This window comes from Colobus angolensis, unplaced genomic scaffold, assembly GCF_000951035.1.
Source record: "Colobus angolensis palliatus isolate OR3802 unplaced genomic scaffold, Cang.pa_1.0 Scaffold126, whole genome shotgun sequence".
NCBI classification, from domain to species: Eukaryota; Metazoa; Chordata; class Mammalia; order Primates; family Cercopithecidae; genus Colobus; species Colobus angolensis.
This window is the reverse complement of record NW_012113808.1, coordinates 184522-197279: the sequence shown is the minus strand read 5'-3', so window position 1 is coordinate 197279 and position 12758 is coordinate 184522. Positions and strand designations below refer to the sequence as shown.

Sequence of the window (12758 nt, the reverse complement as noted above, 5' to 3'; positions counted from 1 at the left end):
TTCCCTCCTTTCCTTTCTTTCCTTTCTTTCTTGGTATTGATTGCCCTGTTGCCTAGGCTGGTGTGCAGCAACATGATCATAGCTCACTGCAGCCTCTAACTCCTGGGCTCAAGTTATCCTGCCACTTCAGCCTCCTGAGTAGCTAGGACTACAAGCACTTGCCACCGTGCCTAATTTTTAATTTTTTTGTAGAGATAAGGTCTCACTGTCTTTCCCAGGCTGGACTAGAACTCCTGGACTGAAGTGATTCTCCTGCCTCTGCCTCCCAAAGTGCTGGGATTATAGGCTTATGCTACCATGCCTGGCCCACATTTTTCATCTTTCTTACTCTGTAGAGAAAGTGGGTGCTTTGAGTACAGTGTTCATTTTCCTGATGCAAACATTGAGATGCTGGGGAGATCAACAGCAAGCTTCTTGAGGATGGAGGTGTTCTGTCTCCATCCCCAAACAGCCCCAGTGTGAGGGTGGGGTCTGTATACAGTAGATGCTCAGTGGTCGTTTGTCAGATCAATTTGTTCCCCATAGTTTACTCCATAGGGAAGCCATTCTTGTTATCCACATCACTGTCATTCTCATTTTAAAAGCAAAGAAGGTAAGGTTCAGAGAGATTAGGTAAGTCCAGTGACACAGCGTGAAAAAGGCACAACCAAGACCCAAAGGGTGGCCTCTAACTCCATATGCTATGCACTGTCTGTGTCGCACTGCCCTGCTGGTAGCCAGCAAGAGGACTCAAATAATGGGTGTGTGTGGATGTGACTGGAAGACAGGGGAGATGGAAGTTCCTGGGTTTGCTGAGAACCTAATGGCGTGTGATATCTGGGAAAGAGCAGGAACCTGGGACGCAGCCTGATCCTCATTGACTCCTAAACTCTGCTTCCTGCTGTCTACGTGGCCGTGGGCTAGACCCGGACCCCCTGGGACTCAGTTTCCTCATCAGCAAAACTGGCATAATAGCATCTTCATCTTAGGTCTGTAATGAGAAGTGAATATGATCAAAAGATGATGTCTGGTGTGCAGTACGTTCTCGATTCATAGTAGTTTATTTTATTATTATCAGTTTAAACATGTTTGTTGCTGCTGCTGTTATTTGCCTTTAAGCACATAAAACAAAGAATAGATTTCTAAATTGCATCATATGTTACAATAAGTAACCTTTAAGATTATTCAGAGAATCTGATCTTTTTGGTAGACATAGGAACAAAAGCAAGGTTCCTTTTTCTGTAACTGCTGTTTTCTAACTTCGAAAAGCTGAGGTGACATATTTCCTAGTATTGTTTCTAAAAATATGAAGCCTGCTTCATTGCACCATGGTCGGTTGGTTCACTTATTTTGTAAGTGTCAAGTTAAGACTCAGCAAGGGGGAAGAGTCTCCCCCAGCTTTAAAGTCTACCGCCACTGGTCCACGCCTTGCATTGCCCATTTCTTCATTGCCTTGTAATTTTTCTGTTGATGCATTTGTCTCTCCTGCTCCACGGAAGAACCAAGAACTGCTTACCATTGTATCCTCAGAGCCAAGCGCAATCCATAGTACATACCAGGCGAGCTCAGTAATATTTTCTCTTTTTCTGAATGAATGAATGAAATGGGGTAGGAGTAAAAGGAGACAAACATAGCACAACATATATTAGGATCAGTTACTCATTTTCTTTTCTAAGAAATGCGGAGGCAGTGCGACCCTGTGTTAATATATAAATAAGAACATGCAGCTTCACGCTTCTCCTCACCGAGCCCTGAAATAAGTACAAAGGTGGCAGACAAGATCTAGCTGTGTGGGAGATTCCGTAGAAGGAGGGGATAGGTTTAATTTGGCCTTTTTGGATGCTGAGTTTATGCCTCCAAGTGTCAGAAGCTACAGATATCTGCTCCTCTGCAAGGGAAGGTGACCTTGAAGGTGATGTTATTGATGAGCTTTATTTAAAACACAGGCATGTTCAGGAGCTACAAGACTAATTGGGTGTATTAAAATATTTAAATCAAAAGTGCAGCTACTTAGTGCGTGTTGGCAAACATTTTATGTTACAGTTGTAAAAATGATACAAGCTCACTATAGAAACTTTAGAAAGATCAATGGAAAGAAGTGATTCCACCACCCAGAGATAGGAGCTGATAGCATTTTGGTGAATATTTTTCTTTTATTTTATATACATGTTATTAATATTTTTACAATGGTTCATTTTATACTTTTTGCCATAAAACCTGCTTTAGAGAAAACAGCAATAAATAGTGAACATTTTCCAGACCAATATATCTTCTTGTGTGACCTAATTTTAGTGGCTGCTTAGCATTGCTAAGAGGTCCTGATGCTGGAGCATGTCTTGGGCTACTAAGAAAACACCTGATTTTTGTAGCTAATCTTTATGTAAAACTATGATTATTTACAGCCAATCAATACTTAGATGTGGGAATGTAGAATCCCAAGTTATATTTAATTTTAAGTGTCATTCTTATTCCCTACTCTCACCAAAGACTTATCGTTTGGGAAATCATTTGACAGGCCAGTTTGTTAGGTGAAAGATGATGTTTTATGTTGTTTGGATTTTAATTTAAAACTATCTTTGGAGGCTGGGCTCAGTGGCTCATGGCTGTAATCCCAGCACTTTGGGAGGCTGAGGTGGGTGGATCACGAGGTCAGGAGATTGAGACCATCCTGGCCAACAAGGTGAAACCTCGTCTCTACTGAAAATACAAAAATTAGCTGGGTGTGGCGGTACATGCCTGTAGTACCAGCTACTTGGGAGGCTGATGCAGGAGAATTGCCTGAACCTGGGAGACAGAGGTTGCAGTGAGCCAAGATCATGCCACTGAACTTCAGCCTGGGCCACAGAGCTAGATTCCATCCTCCCCCGACCACACACAAAAATCTTTGGATGGTAATCATTTTCCTTAACACTTTGCAATTCATTTTTTGTGTTTTGTTTTGCTTCATTTATTTCTGAGGTGGGGGATCTTGCTATGTTGTCCAGGTTGGGCTCAAATTCCTAGGCTCAAGCAATTCTCTGCCTCAGCCTCCCAGGTAGCTGGAACTACAGGTGTGCATCACCACGCTCAGCTGTATTCCATTTTTTTGGAATTTCTGGTTGGTGCACTTGTCTTTTCCTTCATAATTTGATGGAACTTTTTAAAATTAGCAGTATTAACCCTTTTTCTGCCATATGTGTAGCAATATATTTTTCCCAACCTGTCATTTGCCTTTTAGTTTTAGTTGGTGGTGTTTTCTTAGACATAGCTTCCTTGGATTGTTGACGTAGTTTCGCTTAGGGTAAATTGTTTTTCTGCCCACCTGCATTCCACTGGAAATGGAATGTTTTAAGGATGAATTTGTTATTCTTTGGTGACAAATACCACCAAGTGTCCTGTAAAGACAGCTCACCAACGTAAGGCCCAAGCCTGTGCCACATTTTCACCAGCATCACTGTTACCAAATATGTCAACTCTGGCAAGGATAAGAGAAGAAGCCTAACAGATTTTAAGTGGTTTTGACAGCCTTTCAGCAAATCCTTTCTGAGAAGCTCACACCCAAGCATCTGCAAATCAGTCACCCCTCCTTTTAATCTCCATCAGGTTCAGCTCTGGAATTTGCTCCTGTTTGGATAATCCAAGGCAGTGCTATCCAATAAAATCTAGTGTGAGCCATATACACAATTTTAAATGATCTAGTAGCCACATTAAAAAAGATTAAGGGTCAGGCGCTATGGCTCATGCCTGTAATCCTAGCACTTTGGGAGGCCGAGGAGGGAGGATCACTTGAGGTCAGGAATTTGAGAGCAGTCTTGCCAATATGGTGAAACCCTGTCTCTACTAAAAATACAAAAATTAGCTGGGCGTGGTGGCACACGCCTATAGTCCCAGCTACTCAGGAGGCTGAGGGAAGCAGGAGAATTGCTTGAACCCAGGAAGCTGAGGTTACAGTGAGCCAAGATTGCACCACTGCACTCCAGCCTGGGTGTCGCAGTGAGGTACTCTTTAAAAAAAAAAAAAAAAAAAAAAGGATTAAGAAGAAAGTTAATCAAGTGAAAATTTGAAAATTTCAGGAATTAGATGAAATGCTACCAGGAGCTCAGTTGCATTTTCTAGAACTCTTGGCCTAATTTTATTAAGTTCAACTCTGTGATAAGTGCTGGGAATTAAAAAAAAAAAAATGTGATGTGGGCTCTGCAAGAAGTGTATTTCTCTGTGATTAAAGCTGATTGTGGGAGAAAATCTTCTGAAACCCTCAGTGACAGCCTTCTCATTGACTAGTGACTCAAACATTAGTGCAAAGTGGAAGATTCTAAATGAGCAGAGGAGGGGTAGATGCCGTAAAGGCAGGGGAACTGGTGAATTTCAGAAATAGTGAGTGTGAATTCAACACTCCTAATCATTTGAATAAAGATCTTGTTATATTTCCCCCAAATGAATAAGAAACAGGTGAAATTAATTTTAACAATACATTTAATTCAATTCAATATATCCAAAATATTATCTCAACATGTAATGAACTTAAAAATACTACTAATGAGTTATTTTGTACTCTTTATTTTCATACTAAGTCCTTAAAATCTGCTGTGTGTTTTACACTTTCAGCACATTTTAATTTGGGCTAACCATGTGTCACATGTGGCCACGGGCTACCTTATGGGACAGTGCAGGTCCCATCATAGTATTCTAACTAAGGGGAAAAATCAAAAATCCCAAGAGATTGTAATTAAGGTAGAAACTTACATTTAGGAGCTCATCCTAAAAACAGGTAAGTACCCTCCTAAGTATGAGAACAGATGGGGGCCACTTGGTGGAGTTTCTTACTCTTAAAATACTTGTCAACATGAGGATTTCAGCTTCCCCAAACCTGTACCAATAGGTATGTGTTATTTTAAGGGCCAGTGGAGATGACACCCACGCCTCACTCAGAACGGAGCCGAGGCTGTTGGAACGTACTGCTCAGGACAGCTTGCACGTGTCCATCACGAGACGAGACTGGCTTCTTCAGGAAAAGCAGCAGCTACAGGTGAGCAGGTGAAAGATCTTCAAGCAATATCATGGCATTTTTCTTTTCATTGAGACAGGGTCTTGCTCTGTTGCCCGGATTGGAGGGCAGTGGCGCAATCATAGCTCATTGCAGCCTTGAGCTCCTGGGTGATTCTCCCACCTCAGCCTCCCAAGTAGCTGGGACTACAGGTGTGACCCCCATGTCTGGCTAAATTTTTTAATTTTTAGTAGATATCAGGTCTTAGTATGTTGCTCAGGCCGCTCTTGAACTCCTGGGCTCAAACAGTCCTCCTGCCTCAGTTTCCCAAAGTGTTGGAATTACAGGCGTGAACCACCGTGCCCAGCCGGCATTTTTCTTATCCATTTAAGCCAAATGCAGCCAAGTGGGTCTTACTTTCCTTGAGTGTAGCAATTAGAGCCTTGGCTGTCAAGCTGGGGAGTACAAAAAGGAGAGATGGTGGGAATGACTAGAGGGCTTGTAGGAATCTCATTACAAACGAGGGTTGAAAGCTCAGCAGCGTTTGTGCCTGTTTTCGATATTCCTCATTACCTTTTGAATATGCTTTTCTTGTCTGCCAGGCCAATTTGCCACTTCTTATCATTTTGACCTTTAGAAGCTTCCTTTGAAAGGCAGAAAGACATCTGTGCTGTGAAAATCCTTTATGGAAATTCCTATCATGGTAGTCTATGAGCTGAAGTTGTTAAGAGACAGAGTTGTAAGTCCGGACTGAGCAAGGCAGGCACATCTGGAATGGTTAGCCGACTGCGTGGAAGCCCAAAGTTGGCCCAGAACAGAGGATGCAAGCTGGCTAAGAATCATCGAGAGGCTACAAATCTGGGTGCAGCACTGAGTTAAAGCCAGAGCTCTGGAAGTTGACAGGGCACCCGAGAGGCAAGGAATCTTGAAACAGGGTCCATGCCTGCTTGAGCCTGGAGTTGTGAAGCATGAGTGGGGAGCAAGGAGGACGCATTGATTGGAAGCTACGTGACTTCATGGGAAGAGCATAGGTCTTCAACACTCAAGTTCAAATCCTGGCTTAGGCTGGACGCTTCCCCTCTCTACTCTGGCCATCGAATATTTTTGTTATCTGAATTTGCCCCATCCAGGTCACTTCAAGAGTAAGGAGGCAAAGGGAGGAAAAAGTCAGGGCAATTTATTTGAAACCATTTCCTCCATTAACTGAGCACTTACGTAGTCAATGTGTTACACTGTTTGGATAGCTGAAAATGTGAAATCTGGTTTTTCATTGTTAATAACATTTGCCAATTAAAGGTCTACACAATTCCTGAGAAAGTCAGAGAGTAGAGAAAATAATTTTAGCCCTGGGCACTTAGTGTTTGAAGCACTCTGGGAAAGGTACTTGAATATTCATTTATTCAACAGACATTTATTGAGGGTTCACTGAGTGCCAGATACTGTTTGAAATGCTTGAGATTCCTGGGGAGCTTTTGATTTATTAGGGGTGAGAATGGGGAGATAGACAATAAGTGATAAACATAATAAAACCTCTGTTAGATAACTGGTATGTTGTAGGGTGAGAAGAGCTTCCCAGAGTAGACGAGGATGATGTGGAGGATGGAGTCTACTCATTGAGAAGTGAGATTGGACCCAACAGTTCAAAGAGGAGAGGGAGTAGGCCTTGCAGAAATTTCTGCAAGAGGATCCTGCAGGGGGATACCAAGATGAAGCCCTAGAGTGGGAGTGGGCCTCATGTGTTCAGAGGGCAGCTGGAGGCCCATGTGGCTGGAGCAGTGTAAATGAGCGGGAGGATTTGGGGAGGAAGTCAGAGATAAAGGGGCCTTGTAAGGATATGGAATTTTCTCAGATTGCAACAGGGAACCATTGGATGCCTTCATTTAGGGAGAATTTTTTGCCTGTATAATGGCATTCAGCTGCAGTCAGAGTGTTGTTTTTAGGAACATCTAGAAAGTTTAAAGTAAACAATGCTAAATGTAATTGATCTGACCACACTGTAAATAATTTGACCCTGTATTAGGAATAGGATGTAAGACAATATGGAAAACAGTATGCAGCTTCCTTAAAAGATTAAAAATTGATTCACTGTGTGGTCCAGCCACCCCCGCTTCTGGGTATATATATCTCTCTCTCTCTCAAAAAAAATTGAATGCATAGACTCAAAGAGATGTTTACACACCCATAGACTCATAGTAGCATTATTCACTATAGCCAAAAGCTGATAACAACTCAAGTTCTCATCAACAGATAAATGATAAACAAAATGTGTATGTACATGTAATGGGATATTACTCAGTCTCGAAAGGAAATTCTGGCACATGCTACAGCATGGTTGAACCTTGAGGACATTATGCTAAGTGAAATACGCTGGTTGCAAAAGGATAATACTGTATGATTCCACTTGTATGAGTTACCTAGAAAAGTCAAATTCGTAGAGAAAGTAGAAAGGTGATTCCCAGGGACTTGGAGGAAGAGAGAATGGGGAATTAGTTTTCAATGGGCACAGAGTCTCAGTTTTGCAAGATGAAAAGAGTTCTGTGGATGGATGGCAGTGATGGTTGTACAACAATGTGAATGTGCTTAATGCCACTGAACTCTACACTTAAAAATGCTCAAGATGGTGAAGTTTATGCTACATGTGTTTTACAAGTTAAAAAAAAAAAAAACTAAAAGGAAAGGAAAGAATAGGGTAGAGGAAGTCAAAGGTGGAAGTAGAGAGGTTAGTTGAGAGACTTTGTCAGTAAGACTGTAATCTTGGAGCAATTGGGGACACGGAGGCTTTGCTTTTTTCTTAGAGTGTCTTGGTAGTAGACATTCTTTAGTAACTCCCAATTCTTCTCCCCACTCCCATACTTGGAGTGGGTTCAGGAGGTTGAAGTTGCAGGTGATGCACCTTGGGGCTGAGAGAATGTGAATAAGAGGTTGGGAGACACCCAGGATTAGAGTTGTGCTCTTATCAGCATAAAACTTGGGAGTATGTTAATTAAGAGTCTTATTTTTGATTCAGAATCATATGGGCAGTGAGATGATGATCTGCTATAACACTGTGCACACGATGGGCATTCATTACCTGCTGCTTGTTTAGTTAATTGACCTTAATGTTAAATGATATTTTATGGATTCTTTGGATTTCAATTTGCTATATTCGCAGAAATTACATTTTTTATATTGTCATGAACTTTAGGCTGCATGGCACCATCTGCAGCATCTCATTCCTCTCTCAGCCCTGTAGACTTAAGAAGCCATTTTTTACCTTTCTCTCTACTTTGAATTCTTGTGTTTGGGGACAGACTAACAAAGGGTCGCTTGCATTTCTTGTTTTGGTCTGTGGCTGGGGTTACCTGCTTAGCTCAGACCTCAGGTGCATAAGGCTCCCTGCCCTGTGTCTTAACTCGTCCATCCAAGATGAAGTAAGTCGTTTATGTATCTGCTGGGTTCTTCCAAGTCAAATTCTTGGCTCACCCCCCATAGTTATTTAATGCTCGGGAGGGAATGTTTTTCCTTATGCCAACTCATTAGAAATATAAAGCTGGCATGATTTTTCTAGTTCAGCAAACCTCCAAAAATCTGCCTGCCTCAGAAGGGGAGCTTCATGGTTCTTGTGCATATGGCCAATTCTCATTTAAACGAGTCATTATCCTCAGAGCAGTTTGCCGTGAGCAGGGTTAATTTATAAAATCTCGACTCCTCATTCTCTATAGAAAGAAATCGAAGCTCTCCAAGCAAGGATGTTGGTGCTGGAAGCCAAAGATCAACAGCTGAGAAGGGAAATAGAGGAGAAAGAGCAACAACTCCGGTGGCAGGGCTGCGACCTGACCCCACTGGTGGGCCGGCTGTCCCTGGGTCAGCTGCAGGAGGTCAGCAAGGCCTTGCAGGACACCCTGGCCTCCGCTGGTCAGATTCCCTTCCATGCAGAGCCACCGGAAACCGTAAGGAGGTACTGGTGATTTCCTAACTGATTTTGGGCCACTCACCTCTTTGATCTGTTCATTGGAATGATTTTGTCTGATGACTTTCATCTCTAAACATTTCCCGAACAGTCTGTATTTTTCAGTGGAAGCACCATTAGTGTTTTGGGTGGGAAAATTCTTCACGGTGTGGGGCAGTCCTGAGCATTGCAAGTTATTTCACCTCCTGGCCACTCAACCCACTAAATGCCAGCACTCCTCCCCGTTCCAATATGCACTCTCCCCATTTCCAAACAACACCCTGAGGACACCCTGTCTCCCTTTGAGAACTGTTGGAGTTCAATGGGCTAAAGATCTTGATGCCAATTTTTGCTGAGGATGATCATCTGGAGAGGGGTGAACTATGCCTCTCACTAAGGGAGGAGGTGAACCACTGAGAGAGGGACACCCAGTGACAAAGTTTCCATCTGGAAGAATGGATTGTTATTGGCAGCTAAAATGCACTGGGTGCTTACCATGTACCAGGCACTGTTATAAGCTGACTCTATGAGTTACTTCTGTTGTTATATTCATTTTGCAGGTGAGGAAAAAAAGTTTAAGTAGGTTATACTTTGCCCAAAGTCCTAATTAATAAGAGAAAAACCTGATATTTACACTCCTGTTGATTAATTCTGAAACCTGGATCTGCAGAAGTGAAGCATTTGAAAGAAGCCAGTGTAGAGCCAGCTGGCTCAACAGATCAAAGAGATTGCTTGGTCCAGTATTTTTAACTAATTGGACGTGATCCTGTTAACCTAATTTTTGCTATGAAGTATTGGTTATCTTTTAGAAAATGCTGACTTAGGGAGAATATCCAGTAGGTATATTCAGCCAAATGAACCCATCTTACATACATCAATAGCTACCTTTGTTGTTCATGAGAATAGGCTCTTCTTAGGCCAGATGGGGAGAGTCAGACAAATTGTGAAACAGGAAAACCTTGAAGTCTTATAAAGAGAAGTTGCAAAGACTAGTATTGTTACAAAACCTGGAGAAACAGATCACTCAACATCACGACTGTTATCATCGTCTGTAAGGATTTTCATAGAGGCCAGATACAAACTGAGGGTGCCATCTGTTTGTCATTTACTCAACTTTCTAACATGCAATTGCAAAGGGAAAGATATGCTTTGTTTCGTGGACAATGACCCACGAGCTTGAAAAGAAACTTCCTGATAGCACGTGGCCTTTCTGGATGTGTCATTGGTGGAGACTTACGTGCTTGCATGGAGGCCATCATTTCTGACTGTGGCTTGTTGGGAACTCCCTGGCCAATGTCAGAGACAGGCTGGAAGTAGAGGGCATGTGCTGGGGTCAAGGACACCCAATGATTTTAGGTTTGGGTGTGATAATAGAAATCAAAGAAGCCATTTGAATTTTCCAATGTCTGTGTTCTGGATCAAATAACTTAGCAGGAGGAGATGAAGTGTTACCATCCCAGAGACATCATAGACACTTTTTGTGTGGAGCCAACAAAAATGGTTTTCTTCCAGTGAACAAAAGGAGAATGCTTTTTAAGCACTGGAGAATCAGAAGCTCCACAGTATGGAAGCTGACAGAGCAGGGGTGCATGAAAGGACAGGAACCAATTAGAAGATATGTTCATTTGAATTTCTTTCATCCCTGGAATTTCAGCCCCTCTGCTTTAAAACAAGTTCCTTATTTTCTCCTGCAAGTCTTCCTTTGATGTGAGGGTCTTAGAAGTACCACTTTTACCCAGTGAGCTTGGTTCTCCTCCCACATGAAACCCATAGTTCTTGTTCCACCGCCTGCTGACTGCACTCCCATTCTCAGTAATGGGATTGTGATATGGGGGTGGGGGAGACAGGAGAGGGAAAAGATGGGGGACACAGTGTCCAAGGTTTTCTGTGGATCACATCCCGCCATGTGGGGCGTAAGGTTCCATCTATTTATTTGGCGTAAATTGAGGGGAATGGTGATTTGCAGCTCATCTCTCTCTAGCACCATTAGCTCAGCCTCCCCTGGCTTCTTGTTGGTTTTATGTGTCAGGAAAACCAGGGGAGGGCAGCCTGTGACCTCATGTGGCATGCATATGGCTAACTGCAAAGTGAGGGAGGAATAATTATGGTAATAATCACGGTGATGACGTGGAGGGCTGCTTAGGACGCTTTCTAACGTTCTTTAGAAATGCTTGACTGGCTTGTATTCATCTGGGGTTGAGTCCTTCATTCCTCAGCTCCTGGGATTTTTCATGCTTCATGTAAAATGTGTTCTGGCAGCTCACGGACGAATTGTCGCTTGTTGTGCATTTGGAAGAAACGTGTCACATCTTTTTACAAACCATTGGCACAAAGTGTGAAACAAACTCAACCCCTGGTTACAGAGGGCTGGCTGGGCCTTGGTTGGAGAATCTGGGAGCCTCACAGCAGGGCTGGGCTGGGGAGGCTGGTAGGTGGAGAGGAGCCAGGCCTTCTGTGGCGTCCATGCCCCCAACCACTAGCTAAACTGCCCAGGGCTCCCTGGCCAGGAGCAGTAATTATGCAGGGTGCTGCAGGCATCCTCATCACGCCTGTGCTCAGCTCCACACCAGGCAGTCCCTGCTGATGTCAGGCCTCCTTGCAAGTGAGATTTGAAATAATGTAATTCACCAGCTCACAACTGAATGGGAAAAAAAATCAATAGTTCCTCTTTCCCCTCAGAAGCATATCATATTAAAGTGAGGAGACACTGAAACAACAAGGCCTGAATTGGAAAACTGATCCCGAATCTAGGATGGTGGTAGAGATTCTCAAAGAGGGTTGCCTGGAGGCAGCTGTGTGGGAGAGATCCCATTAATGCTCTTGCCCCGGGGGTAGTGTGAGGCAGCCACCAAACTGCAATAATGCAGAGACTGCAGAGAAAATCCCTGCAGCATATCAGCAGCCTCCAAGCTGCTTTTCCATTCGTGAAGACTGTTGTTCTTTAATCTCCACTTCTGGGCTTTGTCTTTCTCTCTCCTCTGTCTTTGCCTTCTACCTGATTGGTTTGCCAAGGCAATGGCTTTATGGGACTGAGAGCATTAGAAATCATCTGGAGAAAGAGGAGAGCTTTGCATTTTTCCAGGAAATTCTGATTTTTTCCCCCTTTTTTTGGTAAGGACTTTTCTTTCTTTTTTAGAGATGGGGTTTCCCGCTGTCCCACAGGCTGGAGTGCAGTGGTATGATCATGACTCATTACAGCCTTTTACTCCTGAGCCCAAGTGATCCTCCTGCCTCAGCCTTCCAAGTGCTAGGATTATAAGTGCATGTCGCCATGCCTGGCTAATTTTTTAATTTTTTGTAGAGATGGGGGGGTCTTGCTGTGTTGCCAGGTTGGACTTGAACTCCTGGCCTCAAGTGATCTTTCTACCCCAGCCTCCTGGGTCACTGGGATTACAAGTTTTTTTTTTTTCCCACCTCCCCTTTTTAAGTAAAGTAGACATCTTGCTTTTCCCAGGAATTCATGAGGCAGATAAATATTTGCCAAGACAGCAAATGCAGTGAGACAGAAGTGTGTGAGCAATGCTGGCCAGATGGGTGCCTGGAGTGAGGCTTCCCTGCATAGGCGACATCTGCAGCGTTCAGGACCTCCCTGCAGGTTTGCCCTCTCCACTCAGATTTATCCTGTCTGTCCTTCTTAGTTATTTTGGTGATGATACTCATACACTAATTTTAATATCTCTGTTATTTACAAACTGTCATACTTGCTTACAATAACCCTATAAAGTCTGTTGGGCAATATAATGTTTTTATGCCCATTTTGCAGATGAGGCTGCTGAGGGTCCAAGTTCACACAGCCGTAAAAGTGGTGCCCTCATGTCTTTGGCCAATTTTTAATGCAGAGGGAATCCAGAGATGGTTCACACTTATGGCCTGGGAGAGACCAGGCCT

General features: G+C 43.2%; 1 protein-coding gene across 1 annotated transcript in view; it reads left to right on the top strand.

The window, feature by feature from the left end:
- The window catches only part of LOC105505467 (disrupted in schizophrenia 1 protein), a 263501-nt gene that overhangs the window by 80079 nt on the left and 170664 nt on the right, over positions 1 to 12758 (top strand). Inside the window, exons 5-6 of the mRNA XM_011933299.1 lie at positions 4855 to 4984; positions 8644 to 8879. Coding sequence (XP_011788689.1) covers positions 4855 to 4984; positions 8644 to 8879 — 366 coding nt within the window. The remainder of the gene's footprint in view (positions 1 to 4854; positions 4985 to 8643; positions 8880 to 12758) is intronic.